Here is a 27,285-nt window from a genome sequence, read left to right as displayed (position 1 = left end):
GAGAACAATAAAATCAATTTGATTATAATGTGAAGAAATAAGAAGCATGTAGTTTATATACAATTTTCATATAAGTAATAATTAAAATTAAATTGTCGAATTAAAGAAAAAGAAAATGCGCGGACACATAGGTGAAGGACAAATATGGTAAGAACGAACATGGTCATGATGATAGTACTGGAAGACAAGATAAACTTATTATTCAAAATGCATTATTAATCAAAGTGGATTGAAAATAGTCCAACAAAATTCACCCCGGCCCCCTTTACATATTCACCCACCCATTTTTTCTTGCACCCCCAACTTTAATGATTTGCCATGAGTAATTAAACAAGGTTGGAATAAAGCTAGCAAAAGAGATTAGCAAGGAAGGAAACAGAATTGAAAGGAGTAAACTATAGATCAAAAGTGAGACAAGGGACGGGGCATGCAAATGAAACGGAAAAGGAAAAGAGGCAAATCCTCATTGGTGTGAGGAAAAAGTAAGAAAGTAAGTAACCAACAAAAGAAAGGGATGAGGTCCTGAGGTTTAGGACTTTTTGGCCCTTTTGGGGGGTAGGCAATAGGACTAGCTAGGTGTGGGAGGAAATAAATTTTCAGTTTTTTTTTTACCAAAGCCTCATATATAGATAGGAAGGAGGACCTAAGTCATTTAATTAATCACAATCAATCAATCATATATAAATGGCATAAGGATAATAAGGTGTGGAGGATTGCACGTTTGGGTGTGTGTGAATTGTGATCATGCAATATACACATATCTTCAATCCCTTCCTTTGCTTTTGGATGGCTTTGGTTGGTGCGTGATGGGATCACAGTGGCAAAGTGGGGAGAAGACTCAAAATAGACCAGTAGATCACATAAAGAAAGGTTAGATAATTCTAACACTATTGTCCCTACATGTTCTTTTTTTTTTTTCCTCCTCCCACTTTCCAGAACCCTTTTTCCTCGGTGAAATTATAAAATCCTTTATTTTGTACTGTGTCTAACATTTTTTCAGAATTATATATTTTTCTCTTTTTTATTTAACTTTGTTTGCTAAACAGGGACTGAAAATAGGTAAGAGAAAAAAATAAAATTAAAATAAGCGAGTTTGGTTTTAAAAAAATTAATAATAATATATATATATATATATATATATATATATATATATATATATATATATATATATATATATATATATATAATTGATTATACACGCGCGAAATAGAGCTAGTAGTTTTGCGAAGAAGTAATTGATTATGTATATAGCCATAATTAATTATGTACCTTTCCCATCAACACCAACTTTTGTCTATTTTTATGCTCTTTTGTGAAGAAATTATATAAAAGACGTGACTCTCTCTTTTTTATTTAGTTGTCCATTTACTTCTCTTTTTTTTAAAAAAAAAAAATACTTCTTTCCCTATTTTTTTTTCTTTTCTCTTCTCTTTTGCATAACCAAGCACATGATGGATGCCAAATAAATTTTATAGTATCTAAAAACCATTTTTGTTTGTATAAACTATTACTGCAAAAGAAATTCTAACAAAAGAATTACTGTACGAGAAATATTTAATTGCCAAATATTACTTCCTTGAATTTAAATGTCACAAATGAGTGGGATGAAGGTTTGGAGGAAAAAAACATTTTATTGATAAATTGCTTCATGTTCTGAATAAATAATATATATATACTTATGCATAACGATATTTTACATTATTATTTAATTATAATTTGTTATATATCATAAATTTAATTTTGTGAATTTTTATAATAAATATCTGAAAAGATAACTTTTCATCGGTTAATGGTGTAAAAACTTTTAAACTCACATAACATACTTATTAAAATTTACTTTCACTGATTTAAAATGTTAAAATTATTTATTATAAATATTTTGTTATAATATATTTTTAATCATTGATGAAAACTTAGAAACACGAAACATCACTCATGTTACCTTTTGAAATGAAGAGCAGATGAAGTAGCAGTTCATATCAATGATTTTGTTGATACAAAGCTTCGTGAGACCAGGTCAATACAAAGTGTTGAGGTTGTCTGAGTCTGACGAAGTTCAACCTACAAATTTTGTGGTGAAGAAGCCATCTTTGCACAACACATATAGTGTGAATTCACGGGAGAAGTGTATTAATAATGGATTTAATTCTAGAAAAGTCAAAGAATTATGGAAGGTAGGAATTGTAAAAAATAATTCGGTAAATAAAATCGAATTGAACTGATTTTGAATTGTTTAAACTGATTTAATTTTATATCTAAATAATCAAATAAATTTAAAAATTAGTTCAAAATCAAATTGATTTTTAAAAACTATTTCTGTTGAGTTGTTAACTCATTTTAAAAACAAAACCAATCTCACATTTTTGAACTAATCTTTTTAAAATAAAAATTATTTTGGTTGATGGAACTGATTTTATAAAAACAATTTAATTAAACGAATTAGTTTTATAAAATAATACATTTTTTTCTTAAATTAATTTAAACAAAAATCAATTCAATTTAAATTCAATTCCATTCACAACCCTAATTTAAGGATTACAATTTATGTATAGAGGTTGATTAAACCAACAAAACCACGGGAAATCCTTGTTTATTGGACAAGAAAAGATGTCAGAATAAGATAAAACAAAACAAGTAGTAGTACTGTAGCGTTGATGAGTGACTTATACTAAAGTCGATCGGGTTAAAATGGAACTCTATCGTGATGGTACAACACTCACTCCCATTAACGTATGCAACGCGCATGAGAGTTCAGCTTTTTGTTTCTTTCTTCTGATTCAACGTCGAATTTCATATTTGAAAAAATCATTGTGTTTGAATTTATCTTTCATAGTCGAACACCAAGTTAAGGTACTTTTTTCATTCTATCAAAATTTTACTACGAGCTTATTTTTAAAATAAAATAAAAATCTAAATATAATTTGCTAGGGATGAAATGCAGAGCAAATAGGAAAGAGAAACTGAGTTTATTTGGTAGAAGAGAAATAAGAAGCTGTACATCTCACTTTTTATTTCTTTGCAAAAAAAATCATTCTTCAACATTTTGTGGTATTTTTTCGGAGACGGTTTGAATCTTACGTCTTTTTTTATTTTTCTGCTAAAAATGAGTGAAAATGAATAGAAGAAAAGTCATTTTTTTAATATTTTGTGGTGACTTTTTAGGAGACAGTTCAAAACTGCCAAAAAAAAGTATTATTGACAACTTTAGATATTTACTAACGACTAAAAACATATATAATCAATTTTCAAAAACCACAGTCGACTTTCAAATATGATAATCAAATATTTGCTGCAAAAATTGACCAACAATGATTTTTTTATTCTTTTTTATTTCTTTAAACCAAACATCTCTATTTTTCTATTTTCACATATTTTTATTCATTTTATTTTTCTCTACTCTATTCTCATCTAATTTATTTTTTTCTTCCAGCCAAACACATCTTTGTTTTCTCGCCAGCACACGCTCCAGGGCATGTTGAAGCCAATCTACAAAATCTTGAATCATTTAGTTCCAATTAGCATTTGAAGTTGGTGAAGATAAATCAAAACACTTCCTAAATAAATAGCAAAGATCTGAGTTATGGCTTACCACATATGACTAAAACACGGATATACTGTTTTTTTAAAATATAATTATTTTTAAATATTAAAACTACCTTTTGTTTTCTTTTTAATTTATACAATATATAATAGATAAGTGTTCATTTTGGTGAAGATAAAATATATATAATTAATTATCATACTTTTTGTTATTTTCTGTTTTTAAAAATAAGCTAGCGGATCCAGTGTAACCCTATCAGACACAGCCATTTCAAGCAGGTGGGTTGGTATCCATGTTTCCCAGTACGGTGGGCCTCCATACCTTAACTACACAAGTTAGATTTCAGAAAGATTGCAAGAACAAGCAGCTGGGTACATACATACATAAATATTTTATACAACAAATTAGATAATGGATTAATTCAAGTTAAGGCTACCAAGACCAATTAGTTATAAACTAACATCACATTGGTAGTGAAATTAAACTCAGATTCTGTCAAGAAGATTTCGAATTCAAGTTTTATGAATAAAAAAAAATAGATAAATCAACTATTTCCTATATAAGTCAATAAGTGAGTCGATCTGAATGAAAATTAGTTTAACGTAAAAGCTATGAATATCTTATATTAAAATTATGGTGACAAAAAAAGTTATAAATTAATATTGATCATATCAGATCGTTGGAGAAAGCATTATTTCAAAGAAAGACCTTTTCCTATGAGAACATAAGTGGAGATGACTTGGTATTGTTTATGAAATAAAAATAAAGGCTATGCTCCCGCTTTATCACAGCGTGCTTATCAAAACTAATTAGGGGTGGTCAGTGAACTCTTATTGATAAGATTAGTACAAAAGTTAATATTATTATAATTTTATTTATCTTGTTCTGTCTGAGGGGTAACATTAGGTTTATTGTTCTTCCAAACAAGTAACTTTAATTAAGATAATATGATTAATGCTATAATTATACTGATAAATTAGTAGACATAGGACGTCTAATCTTGTTGTATAGTTGGGCCAACTAGTTCATCAATAGCTGTCGGTAATCTGTAACTGCAGTCTGCAAAAGCTTTCTTACGATCAAACAACTAAGGATTTGGAGTGGTCAAATTTTAGATATATTAATTTTACAGACTAATTAAGGTGGTTATGAATCCAATAAATTAAGTATGAGGGTTCCATGTTAGTGAATTATTTGACTAGATTGATGCTCATTAGAGAAACATATATTACTTTCCCGGAAGCAATTATGACCATTAAACTTTTTTTTTTCTTTAAAAAAAACTTACATTTATTTTAAAGTTCGTGATTATTTTTTTCAAATGGATAATTTGTAATTTGTGAGTGTTTGTTGCATTACATGTAACTATTCTCAATAAGGAATATTACGTCTTTTCCCCCGCACTATATATTTGAAGAAATTTCATGATACTTATAATAAAAGTCAACTAGTTAATGATAATGATATTAAACTACTTCGTTCCACTTAAAAGTTTTGTTCTTGATTTCCTTTAACTTGATTATAACAGAATGTTTTATTAAACCTTTTCTTCATCCCCTTTTTTCACTTAAAAATGGTAAAACAAATAGACACTCCAAATATTATTGGACAATGTATAAATTACAAATTGAAACTAACAGCAAAAACCTAGAAAATTACTGCACATACCTGAACTACAAATAATTTCATCCAATTGCAACTACTTAACTAACCTCTAGGTGTGAATTAGGAGATTTCTCTAAAAAAAAAATATTATCTATCAATCAAAAAAAGTGACGTCATAAAAAGTTAGTTTCGAATCCTTAATTAGTTATGTCACCCTATGTTGGCCCCTTGTTCTCCTTCTATAGGTAACTAATCAATTTCTTATTTTCTTTCTTAATTGTGACTGAATGCAACTCATCTTGAGATTTTTTTTCTTCTAAAAAATATAAAATAAACTACGTGAGGGTAATAAAGCTATACCAGAAAGAAATTAAAACAGAGAAGTTTATTTGGAAAGGAGAACAAGCATTTGGAGCTTTGGTCCAGTCATTGGTGAGGGAATGAGGGCAGTAATGATGTGGTACACATTTTAACCCTACATGCCATGTGCCATATTTTCCCCGTGGGTTTTGAATCGCTCAGCATATGTGAAAGGCATTAATAAGGCTCGGAGTGGGGCTTCGCAATTTCTGGCTCTCATGGGCCAAAGAACCCCTTGAATTATAGGACATTTTTGAAAGTAGAATGCAGCGTGTCGAATTAAAACTATATAACAAAAAGTGGAAAAAGGGAAACTAGAAAAACACCAAGACCATGCCTCCTTGTAATCTTCAGAAAAGACCAAAATTCAACAGCTCACTCTGCGAAACATGGGCTAAGACAGATAATATTGTTATTTTAAGGAAATAAAATAAACTTCAATATATGCAACAAGATGAGGATGCCATTCTTTTGCCTTTTTATTCCTTCTTTTCTTAAATAAGTTTCTAAGATAAACGAACCTAAATTCAATCCTACGTGTCTGGCATTTTGTGATCTAGGTTCACTTTATCCAACCACACATATCCTCGATCTCTAGGTATGATAAAAAAATATCATGAAGTATGAACTTGTTGTCTAGTTTAGATCCAACCATTTTGAAAGAGTCAATATATAAAAGGAGATATATAAATGAGCATTTGAAAAATGCCTTATACATATAGAAATGTTGTCTTTTTTTGTTCAATATATGCTTATTTATTAAATTTAATTTGTCCTATCAATTATCATAATTATCACATATTCAAAATAATTGTTAGACTCAAAACAGGACAGCGGTTGTCATTAACAACTTGTGACCGTATTATCTAAGCATTGCCACACTAGTTGGGTACGTAGGATCACAATCCTTTAAGAGTTTTTTTTTTTCAATTTTAGAAGATTTTAATCGCATATAAAATCTAATTTATATTAAAATAAAATTTAAATAATTTTTTTGGGTATTTATCATCAAATTCTCAAATCAAATAATTACTCCTAAATCATTTTCATTCAGATTATGTTGCTGATTTTAAGAAAATATTGACATGTAATTTATTTTTGGTTTTTTTGCCAAGTATTCTCATAATCATAAGCTTAGCTTCTTTTTCTTAACTGAATTATAATCTTAGTTATCAAGCTAATTTTCGGGTTTTAAAATAGTAATTAAGTAAAATTCCCATAAAAATTATCTCTAGAAGTCAAACTGTTGACCTTCTAAGCAAAGTTTGTATGGAGCACGAGCTATTCATAGTGCTATCAATCACTATTAATCACTGCTGGAGTGTTATTTTTTTAATTATAAAACTTAAAATAAAAATATAATAAAAATTATTCTAAATTTTATCCTTAAAAAAACTCACAATTGAAAGTATCATTTTATTTTAACATAAACCAATTTAAAAAGAAATGATTAGTTAAGTGTCAAATAAGAAATTTTTAATATGTCTGGTTAAACAAAAAATAATAGCCCCTCATTATTTGGTTTTGAAATGAATTTTAATCATGGTAATATCTCTAGAAGGAAAAGATGTCAGCAACAAATAAGTGATGCCTAATGTTTCTATTGTCAGTCAGACAATATATACTTGTTTGGTAGTTCTATTCTATAGACCAACCAATCAACCCAACAATACTCTCTATACCATTTATCTTATGGCCACCACTTTGCCAAACCCATCACTCATTTTCGGAAAATGATTTTCTTTTTTATATATTTTTCTTACCATGTAATTGTTTGAAAAACAAGAAAGAGCAAGAATGAGTGTTAACTATTTAATTAATAAGTGAGTTTAACTTATTTTGTTACTTTTTTTAAAGGACTTGTTTTTTTACTTATCTAATTAGTACTACAGAAATAATGTAATAAAAGTAAATAGCTGTATCAAATATATATGCAGAGAGAGAGAGGCAACTAGTCATGTGCTATCCCTAATTATTATTATTATTATTATTATACACTATAAACAGTAAATGTAACCTAATAAAGCAGCACCTCATAAAGATATATTGTACATCTGACAATTCTCCTACTCTTGTTTCCTAGCGATCAATGGTCCGACAAAATGTGTAGCATCTCCGAAATAAACTCTAAGTAACTATCAAGGATATTTGATGCTTTTAGGTGGTAAATAAAACCATATGACGCTTACACAGAAAATATGTTCGGCAATTTTAGAAAAATAAATTGATTTGCATCAAATTTTTTATTTTATTGTCCAATGGTAGAGCCGTAGAGGTAATATTTTGTTGCTCTTGTAATTAAAAAACAATTAAATGTGTATAGGTGGAGTTTAGGTTATAACCAAAGTTAAGTTCAAAGTAATAAAAGTAATGTATCTTGATGTAGTGTCGAGGTCCTTCATTTTTATGGTAATTATCCTACGACAATGGTTATAAGGGATTGAATTTGACCCCAATATACGATATATGTCTATATATTAGAACAATAATAAAATGTATCTTGATAGTATGAAACACATACTTTTTTTTCGCGGGAAAAAGGATTCACACTAAACAGTTTTAAAATGTAATCATACAATGTTTGATTTCGGTAAAACTTACAAACAAATCTTCCCATAATGTCAAATTAAACTAAAATATATAATGTTACAGGGGTCAAAATTACGGAACACGGAAAAGATATGGTTAAATTAAATGAACCTTAACAAATCATGATTTAACCAGCGATTGATACGTCAAATGTGAGAATTAAAACGTGCTAATAGAATCTAACAAATTCACCGAAAAAATAAAATAACATGCATTGAATCTAACAAATGCTGTCATAATCAGTTGCATAACCACGACCACGGAAAACTTCACGATCCCGTGTTCTTCTATAATCTTTTGGAATTGATCCTCATAGGTTCATAATACTACAATGCCGTTACATGACCAAAATGGGAAACCAACATCCTAAACCTCTGTATAACTTTGATCATGCTACTCGCAAAAATTTGAAAAGGATGAATGTTGCAAACTCAGGCTCTGTAGTTAAAAATTAGAATGGATTAAAAACTCAACCTATCATCGTACTGGCTAAAACTTCCTGCACTCTTGCTATTGCTTCTAGCTGCTTTCTATTACATTTTAGATTGGACTTTTTGGAATGCAACGGAAAGTGCATAAAGTAATTATGGAATGGAAATGTAGAAAATAATAACGTCGTAAAACTTAATGACAATAAGAATAAGGCCCAGTAAAACCAACCCACTGGACTCAGGACCTTTGGGCTACTGCAAGTAACAAAAATATAAAAGCAAAGAGCAGAAATCAAATAATAGGTACAAAATTTATGTCTTCAATATTGGTTGGACATAAATCTAATCTAATAATGAGAATAGCTAGATTTCAGTAAAGTAAATAACTCGAGTAACTCATTAGCCATATTATTATTAATGTGATTTAAAATAAGCTAGTTTTCTATCAAAGATGTTATCCCTTTGGATTGAGTGTGTCTCCATTCTTGTTATTAAAGCTTTCAAGATTCGTAATGTGATTCCTTGGAGACTTATAAATAGATAACTAAATTGTATAAATATGACTCACTCTATGTCCTTTTCTCTTTCTCATATTTACCATGAGGACAATTTGTGCAGATAGACTTGCTTCTCATGATAGTTTTACGCCTGGTTTAGTTTGGTGGGACTCCCTCCATTCTTTTATTAGAGGAGTTGTCTAGGAATAAGTATGATCTTCCTTGTTATAAGTTCAAATGATTGTTTGTGGGTTTTGATCTTTGTTCTTCATGATCTTTATTTTCTATTTTGGATTTAATACAGTGGAGAGTGTTATTTTCACTGTTTATGGTTGTAGTGTCGACATAATTAGAATTACTTTCTTTGATTGGCCTTAGCACATCTCTGAATTCCATAAAAAAAATTATGGTTTAAATTTTCCTATTAATCTATTATGGGGGCACCTCGGGACTTTAGCCCCCACCCTCAAACCCCTTTTAATGTTAAATATAATGATTAATATTTTTTTATTAAAAGATATTTTAAATAAAACAATAAACTAATTAATAATTAATATGTATTAGTTCCAGTAAAAAAATATTAATTAATAAATTTGAAAATATATGTTATCACTTACCCCTAACATATACTAATTTTTAATAATATATTTTGTAACCAATTATATTATAATCCAAAAAGATATATAGAATAATAGATATGATTAAAAAATTACATCTCTATGAATTTTTTATCAATTTTTATTACTTAGGTTAATTATGTTTTGTGTATTATTGTAAGTCTCATTTATCTATTTATATATTTAATTATAATTAGTAACATTAATTATTATCAACATATTATATATATATATATATATATATATATATATATATATATATATATATATATTATATAGTTGTTATAAAATTTGATGATTTTTAGTCATTATTATATTTAATGAGTTTGTTCTTTTTTTATTGTGAGATTATTGTTGTGCATCATGTTTGATTGTTATTGAGCTTGTAAAATCAAAATGTCTTCAAAAATTTGAAATAAAAATATTATAAATACACGTGTTTTTTTTCTTTATCATTTGAAATAAAAAATAATTTTAAGTTTATGTGTAAAACTAATAAATAATTTTATAAAAGTCATTATTTATTAAATATTTATTTATTTGAGGTTAGATAGTTAAATAATTAAAATACAATAAGATAAAATTCAGCCCCTGTTTGATGAATTACTGGATCCGTCCATATATATATATATGAAAAAAGTTTTATGAACATTAGTAAAAAGTAGTTAATAAAAACAACACTTAATTCTTGATTCAAAAAAAAAAACAACACTTAATTGTAATTTTTGTTCTTTTTTAATTCTTTATTTATGACTTTGATCCCTTTTATTTTTTGATTTTGATTCTCCTATATTAGAAAATATACAATTTTAGTTCTATTTTCAATTTTGTATGTGTTTCATTTTAATTCAATCGAATCCTGGACTTAAGATATTATTAAAAAATAATTTAATTGGTTTTTCTGGAGAAATAATTTAATTGATTAAGATGTTGAAATAAAAGAAATACACGTACGTAAAATTTAGAATTTGACCAAAAGTATAAAAAATAAAATAAAATAGAGAATCAATAAAATAAAAGAAACCAAAATTACAATTTAGCTCAAAATCAATTATCACTTAAATTGCTTTATGTTTACCAACGCTTACTTTTGCAAGCTTCAATTTTTAGCTTCTCAATTTAAGTTAAAAACTATTAAGTATGAGTTCCCACTTCCTAATGTCATTTTGGCAGTTTTTTTGAAAAAAAAGACATTTGAAGAAGATTATCTAAAACTGAAGTAAAACACGGATGGGGTTATAGCTATTTACACCACTTTTTTTTCTTCTTATATACCTCCCTTTTTTCTCTTTGAAAGAATTCCCCTAAATTATCCTCAAGTGTTCAATTTTTTATTCTTAAATTTTCAGAACAAGAAACAATCCAGAAAGATACCCATTGATGACACAGAAGAGGCCGTCGCTTCCTGCACTTCTCAAGTTGTTTCCTGCAATCTTTTTAGAATGTTTTTTTATCTTATGGATTGATGATCATTCTAGAAGACAAAAAGGGAGAGTATTTCAGAATTTAATTTCACATTTTGGAGTGACCATTCTGAAAGACAAAAGGGAGTGCAGAAAGCAACTGGAAAATGTAGGAAGCAATAGCTCACAAAAAACTTTATCTTATTGACATAAAGTGTGTAAACCAGGTAGCGTTAGTTTTAGAAACCTCTTATTTTTGCTTTAGGGAGCATTTATTGTTGGGAGTTGCTATTGAAGATAACTTGCATTTATAATTAATAAAGAAATCATCATAAAAAATACACAACAGAAATACTATTATGTTGTTATCTGAATGAAGATCACAACAAAATTGTATTTCCCTTATGTATTTATTTGTTGTTTTAAAAATACAAAATGAAAATGTGATTTCATTGTATATTTTAACAAAGATGACAATGAAATTATGTTTTCCTTGTGTATTTAACACGGGGTGAGGAGAAAGAGGGAAGGAGCAAGATAAATGAGAAGGAAGGAGGTGTGGAGTGTTTGAACAAAGGAGTAAAATGGTATTTTTGAAGGATTTTAAAGTTTTATAAGAGCCAGAGAGTAATTATGATAGGGCCAATAGTAAACACCTTTTGTTGTCTTAGGTAAGCGCAAATAAGTGCAGAGGGTATGGAAAATGGGCCAGGAAGTGGATGTGGCCTTCTAGGGTTATGTTAGTGGGTGATGGAAGGCATTTTATTTAATTTATAGCTTCTCTATAAAATAAAATCAAAACCCTACTTCCTCTTAAACCCTCCTCTATACCATTTTCTACTTCTTTCGTTGTCGCCGTTCGTTCACAGCGTAGCCTCTGCTCTCGAAGATGGCTCCTCCCAGAGGTAATAAGTTTCCTTTTATTAACAAGATAGGGTTTACGTGTTCGTTCGTTCATTCCTTGCCTTTTGATGTTTTTGTGGTGTTTGATAATTTCTTTTGTTGATAGAACAATGTAGTGGTAATTAGCTTTCCTTTTTTTCACAAGCGTTTGAATTTCTGCAGGTGGTGGTGGGTTCAGGGGTGGTAGGGGTGACAGAGGTAGAGGAAGGGGTGGCGGTGGAGGAAGAGGAGGAGACAGGGGTACGCCGTTCAAAGCTAGAGGCGGTGGCCGTGGTGGCCGCGGAGGAGGCAGGGGTGGTGGCCGTGGCGGCGGCAGAGGTGGAATGAAGGGAGGTAGCAAGGTTGTGGTTCAGCCCCATAGGCATGATGGCATTTTCATTGCCAAGGGTAAAGAAGATGCTCTTGTTACTAAGAATCTTGTTCCTGGTGAAGCTGTTTACAACGAGAAAAGGATTACCGTTCAGGTTATTTTCTTTCTCACCTTTTAAACATCATTATTTGTTTTTTTCTTTCTTTTAAGTAGATAAATAAATGTTGTACATCTATTGAAGAAGCATGCGTGAAATGATTGGTTTTCATTTTTTTACAGAACGAAGACAGTTCCAAAGATGAGTACAGAGTTTGGAATCCTTTCCGTTCGAAGTTGGCCGCTGCCATCCTTGGTGGTGTTGACAACATATGGATTGTAAGATTGTCTTTACAACATTTGCTCTGTTTAGATGTAGTTCTTCAAATTCACTCGTCATGTTTTTTTTTTTTTTTTTTAAATTATTTTTGTCTTGTGTCTTATGAAGAAACCTGGTGCCAGAGTCCTTTACCTAGGAGCTGCTTCCGGCACCACTGTTTCTCACGTATCAGATGTTGTTGGCCCAGTAAGTATAATTTAGAATTGCATAATTTTAGATTTGTGGAATAGAAGGGCTGATTAGAGTGTGTTGTGTTGTTCTTTGTGTATATATAGACTGGAGTTGTCTATGCAGTAGAGTTTTCCCATAGAAGTGGTCGTGACTTGGTCAATATGGCAAAGAAGCGAACTAATGTTATACCCATTATTGAAGATGCTAGACATCCAGCTAAGTACAGGATGTTAGTTGGAATGGTTGATGTCATATTTTCTGACGTTGCTCAGCCTGATCAGGTGTGGTTTAAATTTCTTACATCATGCCTCTTCAGATCTGTTTCAGCTTGTATTTACAGCAAATATATGCTAGTGTTCCATAACATTGATGTACTTAAATCAGTTGTGCCATATGATTATTGTTTATTTGATTTTGATTCATCTACTCTTCTGTTTGGTTGTCAAATAGTGTCCAGCTATCTACTTACATTGCATGGGTGCATTTTATATGCTTCTTTGGTTTTTACATAAAGAATCCTTAAAATCTCAGTTTAGAGTTCATTTGTGGTGTTTTCTTTGTTTCTCGACTTTGTATTTTACAGTTTTCAATATTATTTTCTTACTTGATTATAGTCATTTAAATTTGAATAATATGTGCATATGACGAGTTACTCGGATTCCCCTTCAAGACATCATGGATGATGCAGACCCGAGTATCTGATGCACATCCGTTTCTTTTCCTTTTTTCTATTGTTTTTCTTACTTAATTTTTTAAATAGACAGCAGTGCTGATTTTTTTTAGCCTGGTTGTCCCCCATTTTGAATCAATGAGTACTGACTTTTTTCAATTTTTTGATAGTTGCTTAACTTGTTTTAATTAATGTGAATGTGATATGATGTATGCATGTGTTTGTGTCCAGTCAGTAGTTGATATGATGTATGCATGTGTTTGTGTCCAGTCAGTAGTCAATATGACATAATCTGTGTAAATGACGAGTTACTTGGGTTCCCCTTCGAGACATCAAGGATGATGCAGACCTGATTTTCGGATGCAAATCAATTTGTTTTCTATCTTTTTCCATATATTGTTTTATTACTTATTCTTTTTTAAATAGACAACAGTGTTGGTCAGATATTTGTTTGAAACTTTGAAATTTCCCTATTTTTTATCACTGTTTTTTTATTTTTTATTTTTTTATAAATGATGTATGCATTTTTCACTCTGTGTATGTTCATTTTATTTTAATTTGTGGATTTCTGTTATATATTTTGCTGGAAATGAATTCTATTATTCTATTTGAAGATAAAAGCTCCTAGTAGTTTTGAGACTTCAGTTGTAATCTATATTTTGTTTACAATTTTTTGGTGAGGATTGCAGGCTAGGATTTTGGGGCTGAATGCTTCATATTATCTAAAAACAGGGGGTCATTTTGTTATTTCAATCAAGGTATGTTCAGACATCTAATCATGTTTATATAAGACTTTATTGTGTTGTATATGATCAATATGGTAAACATTTTAAAAAGGTTGATCCAGTGCACAAGGTTCCCTCCTAGGCAGTCTGAGTAGATGGAATCAGCCTTACCCTTTTAGGCTGTTTTCAGAATTTGAACTTGGGGACTTTTGGTCTCAAAGCAACAATTGGAGGTGTCAAGGCTTGCCCTCTAATGAAAACATTGGAATCTTTTTTATGATTTGCTTAGATCAATTTTTAGGTTCTTTGGTTGATAAATGGGAAGACAATTTGATAAGTGATCTCTTATGTGCTATGTCATAATTATTTGTGTAGTTTTGCTGAATTGTTCTCATTTAGTTCATTTGTATGTTTAGGCTAACTGCATAGACTCCACAGTCCCTGCTGAGGCAGTGTTTGAAAGCGAAGTGAACAAGTTAAAGGCTGATCAATTCAAACCATTCGAGCAAGTCACCCTTGAACCATTTGAGAGGGACCATGCCTGTGTGGTTGGTGGATACAGAATGCCCAAGAAGAAAAAAGATGCTGCTGAGTAGATTGCTTTCCAGTAGCCAGTAGGCGTGTACCAATGTTATTTCATGAGATTTGTGTTAATTTTGTTTCGAAACCTTGGTTATAAAACAGTTCTGTTTTGAATTTTGATAGTTTGATGTCAGAATGCCCCAAAAGAAAAAATATGCTTCTGAGTAGATTACTTTCCCGTAGCCAGTAGTGCTATTTATGTTCATCATCACTTTATAATGATTCATGGCGTTGGTTTGAATTTGTATTAATTTTGAAAAATTAAATTGCTGCTTCTGTTATGATATTGAGGAATTTGAATTCATGTATCTATTGGGTTTATTATACTAGTGTTTTCATAAAAAGATTTAATCTTCCCTTTAAACGAATGGATATTCTCAGTAAAAGGATGTTATGAAAAATAATTAATCAAAATGTTCACTGACCAATTCTATAAGGGTTGCCAAAGATCTTATTGATTTTGGTGAAAACTTATTTTCAAGATGTGATTTTTGAGTGTTTTTATTATAAAATCAAGTTATGATTAAAATTAAGTATAAGTTTTTATTCACCGTCAAAATTACTTCTTTCGATTCAAAATTAATTTTGATATCTTGGTGGAGAAACTAAACATTCAATCAATTTTAGTAATAGTATTAATTTTTTAAATGCGAAATTAAAGTTTGGTTCTGTCAGTGATATCTTCATCCACTTTATTCTCATTTGGGACTTGGTTGATGAGCCAAATTTAGTTGACTGGCATAAGAGATGGAAGTTATGAAGCGAAAGCAAGAGTTAGACAATGACTGAAAGACATTTAACAATATGAAGAGCCTAATCCATCATATCATAAATCTTTGAGTTCACCTCTGGCTACAGGAATTTAGATGTTTTAGAAGTGAGCTTCTGTTCTGTTCTGTTTCATGAAAAGGATTTCATTAATTCAGGTTAGTTTTTTTGTTACTCATTGATGTGTGCCTCCTTTAACAGTTCTATGTGAAGAATCTTTGAATGGAAAATGTCGCATCTTCCATTCTTCTCTTTTGTACACTAAAAGGATGTAATGATGATTTACATCATTGCTAGTTGTTAATAGTACATTAGTGGGACTGTAGTTTCTCAACTTATGCACATGGTTTTGTTAGAGGAATTACTTTGTCAATTTCTGATGGAAAATGACAGTGGGATAGCAACTAGATGCTAATAGTTTGAGGTAGTTTTGTTGATTGACTTGAGTGGATATGGGGGCAGGAACAACCCCCAGAAGCAGTCAGCGCAAACCCGGTGAGTTTTACTTTATCATGGCAGCTTAAATAGGTTTTTGTTTTCGGTAAGTTAACATTTTTTTTTCATTTTTAGTCTTTTTAAGTTTATTTTTTTAATTTTAATTCTTATAAATTTGTATTTTTTTAAATTTTGATCATATAAGATATTTTGTTTATTTTTGGTTTCGATAAATTTGTATTTTTTTTTCAATTTTGGTCCTTTTAAACACAAATTCATAAAGATTATAAATAAAAACATACAAATTTATAAATAAAAAAACTTATAAAGATAAAAAATGAAAAAACACTGACTTAAAAAAACTCAAAACATATTTAATTTAAACCTTTTATTAATTGTACAATTGCCAATCAGCAAGAGAAAAAACTGAGACATGATTTTTTGATCCCTTATAGTTCGGTGATAATATAATGAACACCTACTTAATAAAGACACCTAATTGACATTTTTCTTTTCTTTCTATCTCTTTTTTAAATTTTTATCGCATCATATCATCTATCTTTGTCTTCTATATTTTTATCTCCAACACAAGGTGTTCATGAATCATTTTTCTAATAAGTTTTGAGGGCATGTCGTTTGCTGGTTTAGAGCAAGAGTATCTTTGACAACAGTGTCAGGTTCCGGTGCAAGCTTAAAAGGAGTGTTGCCTTCTTTGTCTCCGGCAAGTGGATTGGCCCCCCTGAAATAATTGGCAAATTCTTTTAGTAATTTTCTATGTACACTATACGTCGGATAATACAGATGATGGGAAAGTTGTCATGGAACTGAGGTTTGCAAGACACGTTAAGTAATATAAAATTGAAATGCAATATTCTTCATGGGATGGATAATGACAAAGCTACTCCATAGTTAAAGCATAAACCATATCATTTGGATGAGGTTTCAATTCCTCCTAGGCAGTAGTGACCTAATCTCAAGTCTGAGTTCCTATATTGTATGGTTACGTGCATAGCTTACCAAGGAAAGGGGTCAGAATGCATGCTTATTACTATGTATGACTCGATCACTAAAAATAATTGTATTTGGCTTGGTTATACTTAGTTTTTCACGTTCTCAAACTTAGTTATACCTAGTTTTTCATGTTCTCAAACGTTAGCATATACACCAAGAAGAAACATATCTTCAAGCTTTTTATCCCTTGCAATTTTTTTTTACTCCTTTTTATGGTAACGCTACTTTCGAAGAACAATTTTAGGTAGTCAGAAACGTTTATATGTTATTTGACATGTCCATTTCTATCCAATTCCCTTACTGAGGGAAATTTTCAAGCTAAAAATTTAGTCACCTTTAGGTGAATTTGGATATAGAAGTCCAATGATTAAAAATATAAGGGGTCATGTAGTGTATGATTAAACCCCCCTCAAAATAACTACCTTGTAATAAAGCACTTTTGTAATTGCACTCTCCCCTCTCATAGTGCTGTAATGTAGAGGTGTCCTCCCTCTAGAATCAATAGCATTTACGTCTGCACCATACTGTAGGAGCAGCTCTACCATTGCAGAATCACTAGTTAAGCATACCAGGTGAAGCACACTAGAGCCATCTTGTATATCCTCCTCTTGTCGAGTCTTAGTTTTACATGATGTGTTTGGATTACTTGAAGAAGGCATGTTGGAAGAAAAACCTGCACAACAATTCGTTATTCTAATTGGACTTGCTGCTTTTTTAACTGCTTCCCCACTATTAAGAAGATATACCTGCTTCCCCACTAATAGCAATGACATCCACATCTGACTTCACAACGTGTCTGTACACTGCTTTCTTGTCATTGGCACTGGTGCAGTGGTGCTTTCTGCCACTTCTTGTGCCGTTGAAAGGAGACGGTTGTCATTCGTTGTCCCGGCGAGCAAAGACTTTCACAGCATACTGCAACAAGGGAAACCTTCAAGTTCAAGTTCTCTATCTCCCACGTATTCAACTTGATTCAAGTAATACCTCAACAATAAGATTCCTTCCAGCTACTATAAGGTTTTAATCAAAGTAAACTTATCTTAGGTATAAATATGAAACAACAGAGAGTTGCCTAATGTTCAATAAATACTCGTTCACAGTAAATAAAAATAAGGGTAGACATTCATCATCTTAGGTGTCTAAAAGGTTTCATTTCATCTCCCCAGAGAGGAAATAACATAATTTTTATTACCTTTGCATGAATGAACCTCTCCTTTAGTGAAAGAGGATCATCATGTGCTGGTTTTCTTGCATGAAATAACTTTTTGTGTGTCTTGAATGAACTACATTGCAAGGATCATGTTAGCAAAAGTTCAAACAGTTAATAATCCCATAAATCTAGGCAAAACTTACCCATCGGGAGTGTCATCAGTTTGCGAAGTACTTGTTGAATGCAACAGTTCCTTCCAAACTGAGTTTGCAAAAAGATTCCCCAGTGACTGAAACATGGTTAACACTGCAGAATCCCATACTTTTACATCAAGGGTCAGTTATCTTACCTGTGAAAAAAAAAATGTAAGTCACCTTAGTTGCAATCGTGAGAATTGAAAACAGAAACCTTTTTAAGTACTATACATAAATTCACTATAAATATTGTGTTCAATTTAAAAACCAATAGAAAACAAGAATATGAACAACTTAAAATTGATAACACTATAGCATAATCTTAAATATGTAACCTCAATTACTTACTTTTGATATATGCACACCAAGATTACGGTGAACACCGGAACATTCAATGCAAATAAGGATGCCAAGGTTTAAGGATGCCCAATCTGGATCAGGTTTACCACAATCAGCACATTTTTCATTCCCGCCAACCTTTCTAAGAACTTCAATTGGCTTTTCATTTTTTATAGAATCCCCACTCACTGCAGGATCATCATCAGGAGAACCTTTTAACAAATACATCTTGTTGGCAGAGTAACAGTCACTGCTTTCAGAGTCATCTGACTGTCACATAATTATCGGATTAATACAGGCATCAAGGATGCATTTAAAAGACTTCTGCTAAAGAATTGATTAAGGAACATTTGTTTGCATTGAAATCTTCAACTAGGTAAGACATTTGATAAGAAATGCTAGATGCTTCAAAGAAAGACGTCTAATGTTATACTTGTATTGGTGACTAAAGTTTTGCCACACTATTATCATTGTACATGTTTGCCGCTGTAATGTTTTTTAGGTTAAATTAATATGCCCTGAATTATTAGGAGATTTTTAAATAAGTCTTTACTTTAAAACTTTTAAAATTTATAATTATGTCCCTCAACTTAAATCATTTTTAATGGAGTCTCTAGCTAGAGTAATCTCAAGTACGAAAATTTTCAAATATTTCAATAAACTATTGAATAATTTAGCTAGGGACTACATCCCTAAACTATTTGAAAGTTTTAGATTAGATTGTTAGAATTTAATTTCTATGCATTGTAAGCGTAAAATATTTGACTTTTAAAATAATTCTTTTAAAAGAATAAATTTATCATATGTGACGGTTTATAATTAGATGATAATATAATGTTTTATATTGTTAAATTGTCACTTTTTTATTCTAGATCCTTATAATTGACAGAACCTGAATGAGATATTGACAAAACCTTAGTCAAGAATTCAATTAAAATAATTTATAAGTATAGGGATGTAATTACAAACTTTTGAGTATGAGAACATATTTAAAATTTTCAAATAATTATGGAACTTTCAAATTAATTTAACCTTTTCTTATACTTCATCCAATCATGAGTTATTATAGATTTTAAACTTTTATATAGATGTCATCAGAATTAAATTCTTTTAGAGTAAATAGTACATGCACTAATAGTGTATTATTCTTACATTTTCATTCTATTATAAAAGTCATACTAACAAGGATTTCTAATAAGATGACAGGTTTTTACACTAACAATGCATAAAAAATAAAGTTGTTCTTTAGTGTGTAATAGATGATAATGCCAGGAGTTTTTGGCAGGTAAACAAATTCCAAAATAAAAATATATGATGTACCAGTGTTTGTGCACTCAATAAGGAGGCAATTACACCAGTTATCTTTTCCATCCAATCCATCTGATCCAGGGCATTTTCTGCCTGCATTATTTTGGCCTTAGTGAGGAGACAGAGAGAGAAGTAATGATAAAATGCAAGTACATGTCACTAAATTTTTTTGAATGACCTGCAATGTATAACTCTTTGATGGTGAAATAATCCTGAAGCAGAACCTTAAATCTTACTGTTCAGCATCAATCTTGATTGTTGATGTTAGCAGGTTCACTGTATGACGTGCTACAAATTTTTCATCAGGGATAAATCCATGGTAATGTGAAGAAAGCAGGCGACTGAAAATTCCAGCACTATTGTCAGTGGCACAATTTCTGTGTAAAGATGATTGATTGCCACTCTGCTCAAAGTGATGAAATTGAAATGAGCATTGCCTAGCTAGCTTAAAGAGTCTATACAGTATACACTAATACTTGGTTTTAGTTGGATATACTTACATGTAATCCACTCCATGGTTTACGAAAGTAGTAAAGCATTCCGCGACTATCAAGAACAAAATACCTTCTCTTCCAGTCACCCCTCAGATTTGTGGACCGTTTTGAAAGAAATCCTTGTCGAATGATTTGAACCTACAAGTAGTGCAGATGGCGAGATCAGAGAATAGGACTCATACATGACGTGAGTACATAGAGAAAGAGTGAAACATCATTATGTCCTTAAATACCTTTCCATTTTCAGCAGATTCTGTTATAGCATCTGCCACTTTATTTGATATCCTAGAAAAAGGCTGCACTTGACCATCTCTACAGGGAGAGTCATAAGGACCATTCAAGGACAACATACTTTCATGATTAACATGTTTTTTGTACTCCAACATTCTTTCACAAAGACTAATTTGCTTCTCATTGTAACTTTCTCTTGCCTTTTGTGTATAAGCCAAAACCTGCAACATGCGGGAAATATTCCATTCAGTAAATAAATCAGGAATGCTAGTGATATTTTCAAATGCACAATTTTGCTCAACTGGTTGTGCTGATGGATTTCACATCTCAGATTATCTAGAGTTTTGAGTTTTGAGGAAGCACACTATAGTTAACATTTTGAATGTATTATTCTAACCTTAAGGCATATAATCAAAAGAAAGCTACATCTATTATCCAAGTATCCACAGAGAAAAAAAAAAGTTTCCTATCTTTAGTGAAGTTGAAAGCAAAAGAAGTAAAGAGTAAATAGCAAAACCTCGATAATGAAAGGCTCCATCTCATGTAATAGCTGATATCCCTGCAAGGGAAAGAATTTTTAGAAACATCATAATTCATAAATCCAATATTGCATATTGAAAAGGCAATATATAACCGTGTCATCATATACCTGTCGATAATACCGAAGATGAGCATCCATAACTCCAGTGACAGCCTCCAAAAACTCAAATCTCTTCTTGGCCTCAACATTATGGAGAGCACTAACCTAGAACAGAAGATGAAATGTGTTATAAAGTCAAGAGCTAAGTTTATATACATTTCATACTATTCAAAGCAAAATATCTTGTTCAACTAGGATTACCAGATTGAAACGAGCTTCCTCCAATGAGGTTCTTGCATTGTGCAAATCCTGGAATGTCTCTCTACCAAATTAGATTGAAAAAATCATGGTAACCCATGACAAGCTAAGACAATATTAATTCATGAATAAAAATGCCAAAGAAAAGCTACATGACCTACCTCTTCTACGACAGTGGCAATATCCATCCTAGTGCTTTTTCTCAATGACATAAACTTCTCACGTCCCTGTAGCATAAAACCAACGTTGTATTTGTGTTATGATCAAGAGAGATTGGCCAGTGAACTTTCAACATATCTAATTTGTTTTGAAAATGCCCTGAATTTCTTCTTTTCATGTAACGAATTGTATTGCTCAACACTTGTACACATGCAGTAGCTATTTTACTGTGCAATTTTTGTATGCAATTGAGAAGCACCTGATCATGTACAAGGGAAGCTTTCTCAAAACGCCTTCTAGCTTCCTGCAAACATCACTTGAAGCATTAAAAGTGAAAAATAAATTACAAGTCATCTGAAGGCAATAATTATTTTCCTTTGTTGAATATAAGAAAATCAACTCTCTGGAGCATTTTCCTTTTTGAAAGTGTTGTCAATTTTGAAACTGAATTCCATCAATGGTAGTCTTTAATTTATTGTCCATATATAGTTTTAACTGATAATGAAAATTAGTTTCAAGTTATTAATTGTCTTATTACACCAATAAAATATACATTTTCCACACTATTAATTATATTTATAACATTTTAAAAAATTCTGCTACTAATAGTGTACCTTGACATCTAGGATATCGACATTTAGCATGTTTAGTAACCGGTCATTCAGCATGTGCTCTGCCTAAGAAGTCACATTAAGTAGAGTCAGCTTAGCAATATCAGTTATAACAACGGTTTCTGATATACTAAAAAAACCTTTAAAAATAAGATTTTTCAACAATATCATCTTGTAGTCTAATCCAATTTAGAAAGATGCATAACTAAACAATATGAGCCCAGACATATTGTTAACTTTTTTTTTTTTGGATGAAATATTGTTAACTCATTAAACTCACAACAAAAGCTCAAGTTTTGTAGGTTTAAGTGTTTAACCACCGGAAAGCCACAAGTTTCACCAATGGTCTAACCTAACTCCTTAAAGAATTACATTGCTGAAAGATAAGACTCTGACAACATTAGACAAATCATTACCTGGGACCGAAGAAGTTCCTTGTATGTACTGATTTCTCTCAAAGCAATAGAAAATTTGGTCACGACAGGTCCTGATAATACCAACTCAAAGTTTATAAAAAATTACTAACAAAAAAGAATATAATATTATATTAAATATTCAAAGAATGCGTGAGGGTTAAAAAAACAAGGGAATAGATAAAATTATAAACATAGCATGCTCAAGATTAGAATATTTGGCGTATCATTTACACAATATGCAAGGAATTTGAGAAGTTCCTTTAATGGCCTAAACATATCATGCACAGAACTGGAGTATACATTCAGTAACAATATATGACTTGTTGTGCTCAACCTAAATTTCTCATGTTCTCTCAGGGCCAATATATATTTAACTTAGAAATAACCTCAAAATATACTAGGCAGCAAGCATATATATGACAGAAAATCATTTAGGTAGTTTACGTTTACTATTTGATACAAAAGGCAACAAGAGGAAAGAGAGCTACAAGGCTTACCTCCCAAAGTTACAAATAGAGGATCATTATGCCCTCCTCCAAAATTTTCAAGGGCACTTGCAATTGAAATGTCTCCATCATATGCCTCTCCAAGCCCTTCCCTATCATGATAAATATAAAGTAATTATTTGACACAAATTTATATAATTATTGAATGCCAATAATTAAACTAATTTGTACAAGTTTTGTACGCTAGGCATATACAAAATTTCTCTTGAATTGTATGTTGAGAACTGTTTTGCTGTTGAGACTTAAGGTTTAAGCAAAATCCTCCCACATTTAAAGTTTCAACATGCCCCAAAGGTAAATGAGTTCAAGGATAAAAGTGGAGACTAGATACGTATATGCCTTCTAAGGAGAGTAATGAATTTTTTTTTATATTCATGCGATTCGAAGATAATGATGCATGCACCCTGTTCAATGAGGGTTTAATTTTACAGATAATGTATAAATTGTCACGCTTAAATAATAATATATATCACTACTTCATGAGTTCTTGAGATCCAACTCATTTAAATTTTTCTTAAGCTAAAAAAAATATATACCACTACATAATCCCACATCAATTACTAACAGAACATGCATGAGATTATGTAGAAAACAGTCTCTAAAGTGCAAAAGTTAAAAAATTAAAATTAAACAAAAACAATGGCATGGAAAACCCACGTACGTGTATTTTCAACATCCTTTGTAAAACTTGAAACATCTCGAGCGTAACGATTCTGAACTCTCTTCCATGCACTGGAGCTGCATCCACAACCATTCATGATTCACAATTAAGCAACCAATTCGTGTTAAGCACACCACCAAACCAACCAAATATATAAAAACACATGACCCTCCTAAACAACAGTAAAATGAACCATGCAAATAAAATTTACGTAACAAGAACATAACACAAACGTTCTTTAATATGTAATTTTTTTTCAAAGCACCCCATAACCGAGAATTAATGACACAATCTTCAGATATTGAACGGGAAAAAGAATAAACAGAACAGAACCTGATGCCGGAATCTGGGCGAGTCGTTTAGTTTTTGAGAAATTCATTTTCGAAAAATAATGTTTATGAATATTCTCTTTGTTGTTGCTCGTCTTCTTCTTCTTTTTCTAATAGTTCAACAAAACAAGATAGATAAAAAGAAGCATAAAGAAAAAGAGACAGTTATTCGTTTGTTTAGTTTTTATTCAAATTAATGTTATTTAGAGAGCGGATTTGAAGGTTGAAGCTGTGGTTACGAATTTGCATGTCTGTCGCTCCAAATCTAAACAAAATTGGCTCTTTTTATTTTCTCTCTCTAGTCAAACCGTGTCAAACTTCACAACACAACTAAAATAACACCTGGTTCTAACTTTGACCGTTTATATATTTTCCTTTAACATAGAGGTCATTTTCCAACCAGCTTTTTGTCTCACCTTTCAGAAAAAGAATATATATATAAAGATTAATATGATTTTTAAAATTATTATTATAAAATTTAATAATTTATATACATGATAATCTCAGATCAAATTAATAAAAAAATAACTATTTGTTCAATACTTAAATAACAAGAATAAAATAAAAAAGATTAATATTAAAGGGACCTATATAATAAAATTATAATTTTATAAGGAAGAAAATAATTACATCGTTAAACTTAATTAAAATGACCTGGATTTTTTAATTGGTGTGTTGTGGACTGGTAATTTTGAGTCCTGCCACACGCAAAACGCGTTTTGGACACTTTTCTACACACAGTTCATGTGTTTCTTCACAATTTAACTTGGAGCATATACCAAAGGTTTCTGATGATTATTTCAGAGTTCATTGTCTCTCTTGAACTTTAATCTTCTCTCTATTCCTAAACATTTTTACAGCTTAATTCAAACACATTTGAAGTAAGTGCATGGCATTGAATAGTTGTTTGGGTAAATGCTACTCAAATGGATGTTGGGACATGCATCCTATTCCTGAAGCCAAGGAGAACATGGAAGAATTGAACTTGAATCAGAAAAAAGTGGAGGCTCTTCAGGAGAAGTGGGTTGCAGCAATCTTCATGCACAATGAGGATTACACTGATGCCAGAAACAAGTTACTTAGTGCTCAGCTACTATACCCACAACTTGATAATATTAATCTGATGTTAACCATTTGCAACATTTTACTGTTTGCTTCCAGTGTCAGGCTATCAAACAATGATATTGATTTTCATTGCATTCTTGATTTAATACATCCCTCTGCCACTTATTCTGCTGCTATAAATTCTCTCCATGACTTTGTTACCTCAGTAAGTGGTGTAAAAGATGAGTTTCCTGGAGCTGAGTCAGCTCTAGAAATTGTTCAGAGTGCATTGAACATGCTTTCAGATAGAGGAAAGCATCTTCATGATGGTTTTAGCCATGGCAAAGATCCAATTTCTTCCATTGAGATTGTTTCTGCTTCCACTTCAGAGAGGTGGTGCAGCGATAATAGCTCAGACCCTGATGATGTTCCATTTGAAGATAGAATTTTGGAAGAATCCATTGAAGGAGATGATATTAGTCAGAATATTTTGCGTGGTGGAAAGTTCTTATCAGCGGATGATTTTGCCACTGGTCAAGTCTGGGCAATTTATTGTGGGGAGGATACCATGCCTCGTCAATATGCTCTAGTAAATAGTGTGGTTTCTGATAGGCAAGTTTGGGTAACAATTTTAGAACATGAACAACTAGTTGGTGAAGATAAGAACAAATGGAGAGAAGATCTACCTGTTGCTTGTGGAACATTTAAACCTGGCAATGGTAATGTTGTGCTTGATATGTCACAATTCTCTCATTTGCTCAAGTATGAGCAAGGTACAACTAGGCCACATTATATGATTTATCCCCAGGAAGGAGAGGTTTGGGCAATGTACAAGAATTGGAGTAGAAAATGGGAGCACACTGATTATGAAAATTGTCAATATTGGATTGTAGAAATTGTTTCAAATTTCTCTGGAGAAAATGGGATTGAAGTGGCTAAGCTTGAAGAGGTGCATAATTGGTTAACATTTTTCCGCAGGCAAAGGTACGAGGGAGTTGATCTATCTCGTTCAATTTGTGAAACAGAATTGCCAAGTTTTTCTCATCAAGTTGTAGCTTATAGAGTGCCGGGAATTGAAAAGTATGGCATACCTGAGGATAGCTGGCATCTTGAACCCAATGCTATACCAATTCCTAAGCTCAACCAATAATGGTTCAATGCTCCGTTTTATTGAGCACCAGGTGAGCTTCCAAGTATCTTAAATGTTGTCTCTAAGATATACTGTTATAGAAACAAATTATGATGTCTTGATTAGGATTTAGATAGAAAGGAATGTAAATATATTAAACAAGAGATCCCACAAAGATATGGATTTGATTCCCCTACTGATGTGAGGATCTTGTTAGTGGATAATCTACACGTACTTCTGTAAGTGCTCTTTGAACCTTGAAGTCTGTTCTGGTGAACTCTTGGATCCAACTCACCTAAATTTTTCATAATTTTAAAAAATATGAAATTAGAATTACTGCAGAAATTTCCAAGATGAATATACACATAGGAAAAGTTACCAATAGACATGCTAACCTAGCATTAATGCTCTAGACAAGTTATGTGTTTTTATCTAAAATTGGCTCTGCTGATTGCTGGATTTGAGAAACTAATGTAGGTTGCTGAAACGAAATTGGCCAGACCAAGAAGTTTAGTTTTTGTTTTTGTAGCAACTGTTGAATTGAACATGATCGGGCATACAGGACAAGATCAAATTTAGTTGTTGATTTTTAATGTATAATGGTTTGTGTCAGTATTATCACTGTTTTGTGTAAATTCAATGTATCATTGCAAATATGCCGTAAGAAAATTAATCTTCCTAATCCCGCATCAATTCAATCGATCTATAGTTTACAAGACTATATATTAATAGTAATAGATATGAAAAAGTAAACAAACGGGGAAAGAAAATAGTTCCAATCTTTATATACCAAAAATTTCCATGGTACTTTGTAAGATGATGCAATGACATGAAGCGGAGTTTGGTGAAATTAGTTTTAGTTTCAAGAGAAAGCAGTGTATT

The 27,285-nt window shown here is 31.2% G+C and overlaps 1 protein-coding gene, 1 long non-coding RNA gene and 2 other non-coding genes across 4 annotated transcripts; 3 read left to right on the top strand and 1 right to left on the bottom strand.

Moving 5' to 3' along the window:
* Window positions 1-11,617: 11,617 nt before the first annotated feature.
* Window positions 11,618-14,894, top strand: LOC100788688 (rRNA 2'-O-methyltransferase fibrillarin 2). Its single transcript, XM_003528043.5, has 7 exons — window positions 11,618-11,948; window positions 12,109-12,410; window positions 12,536-12,631; window positions 12,741-12,818; window positions 12,908-13,084; window positions 14,163-14,231; window positions 14,615-14,894. The coding sequence occupies exons 1-7, from the start codon at window positions 11,933-11,935 to the stop codon at window positions 14,792-14,794; spliced, it is 918 nt and encodes a 305-aa protein (XP_003528091.1). The 5' UTR covers window positions 11,618-11,932; the 3' UTR covers window positions 14,795-14,894.
* On the top strand, window positions 13,439-13,509 carry LOC113002014 (small nucleolar RNA snoR60). Its single transcript, XR_003267543.1, has one exon. It is a non-coding gene; the product is annotated as a small nucleolar RNA snoR60 (small nucleolar RNA).
* LOC113002015 (small nucleolar RNA snoR60) lies at window positions 13,768-13,838 on the top strand. Its single transcript, XR_003267544.1, has one exon. It is a non-coding gene; the product is annotated as a small nucleolar RNA snoR60 (small nucleolar RNA).
* A 1,633-nt stretch (window positions 14,895-16,527) lies between the features above and the next one.
* LOC112997675 (ADP-ribosylation factor GTPase-activating protein AGD1-like) lies at window positions 16,528-24,073 on the bottom strand. The gene is made up of 19 exons (NR_163597.1): window positions 23,902-24,073; window positions 23,232-23,332; window positions 22,735-22,805; window positions 22,322-22,384; window positions 21,967-22,011; window positions 21,710-21,775; window positions 21,552-21,599; window positions 21,360-21,455; window positions 21,228-21,269; window positions 20,713-20,931; window positions 20,486-20,617; window positions 20,164-20,388; window positions 19,998-20,078; window positions 18,687-18,947; window positions 18,348-18,493; window positions 18,187-18,277; window positions 17,741-17,909; window positions 17,417-17,667; window positions 16,528-16,722 (listed from the first exon to the last, which is right to left on the bottom strand). It is a non-coding gene; the product is annotated as an ADP-ribosylation factor GTPase-activating protein AGD1-like (long non-coding RNA).
* Window positions 24,074-27,285: the final 3,212 nt, after the last annotated feature.

Source organism: Glycine max, chromosome 6 (genome assembly GCF_000004515.6).
Source record: "Glycine max cultivar Williams 82 chromosome 6, Glycine_max_v4.0, whole genome shotgun sequence".
Taxonomy (NCBI): domain Eukaryota; kingdom Viridiplantae; phylum Streptophyta; class Magnoliopsida; order Fabales; family Fabaceae; genus Glycine; species Glycine max.
This window is presented reverse-complemented; position numbering and strand designations above follow the sequence as displayed.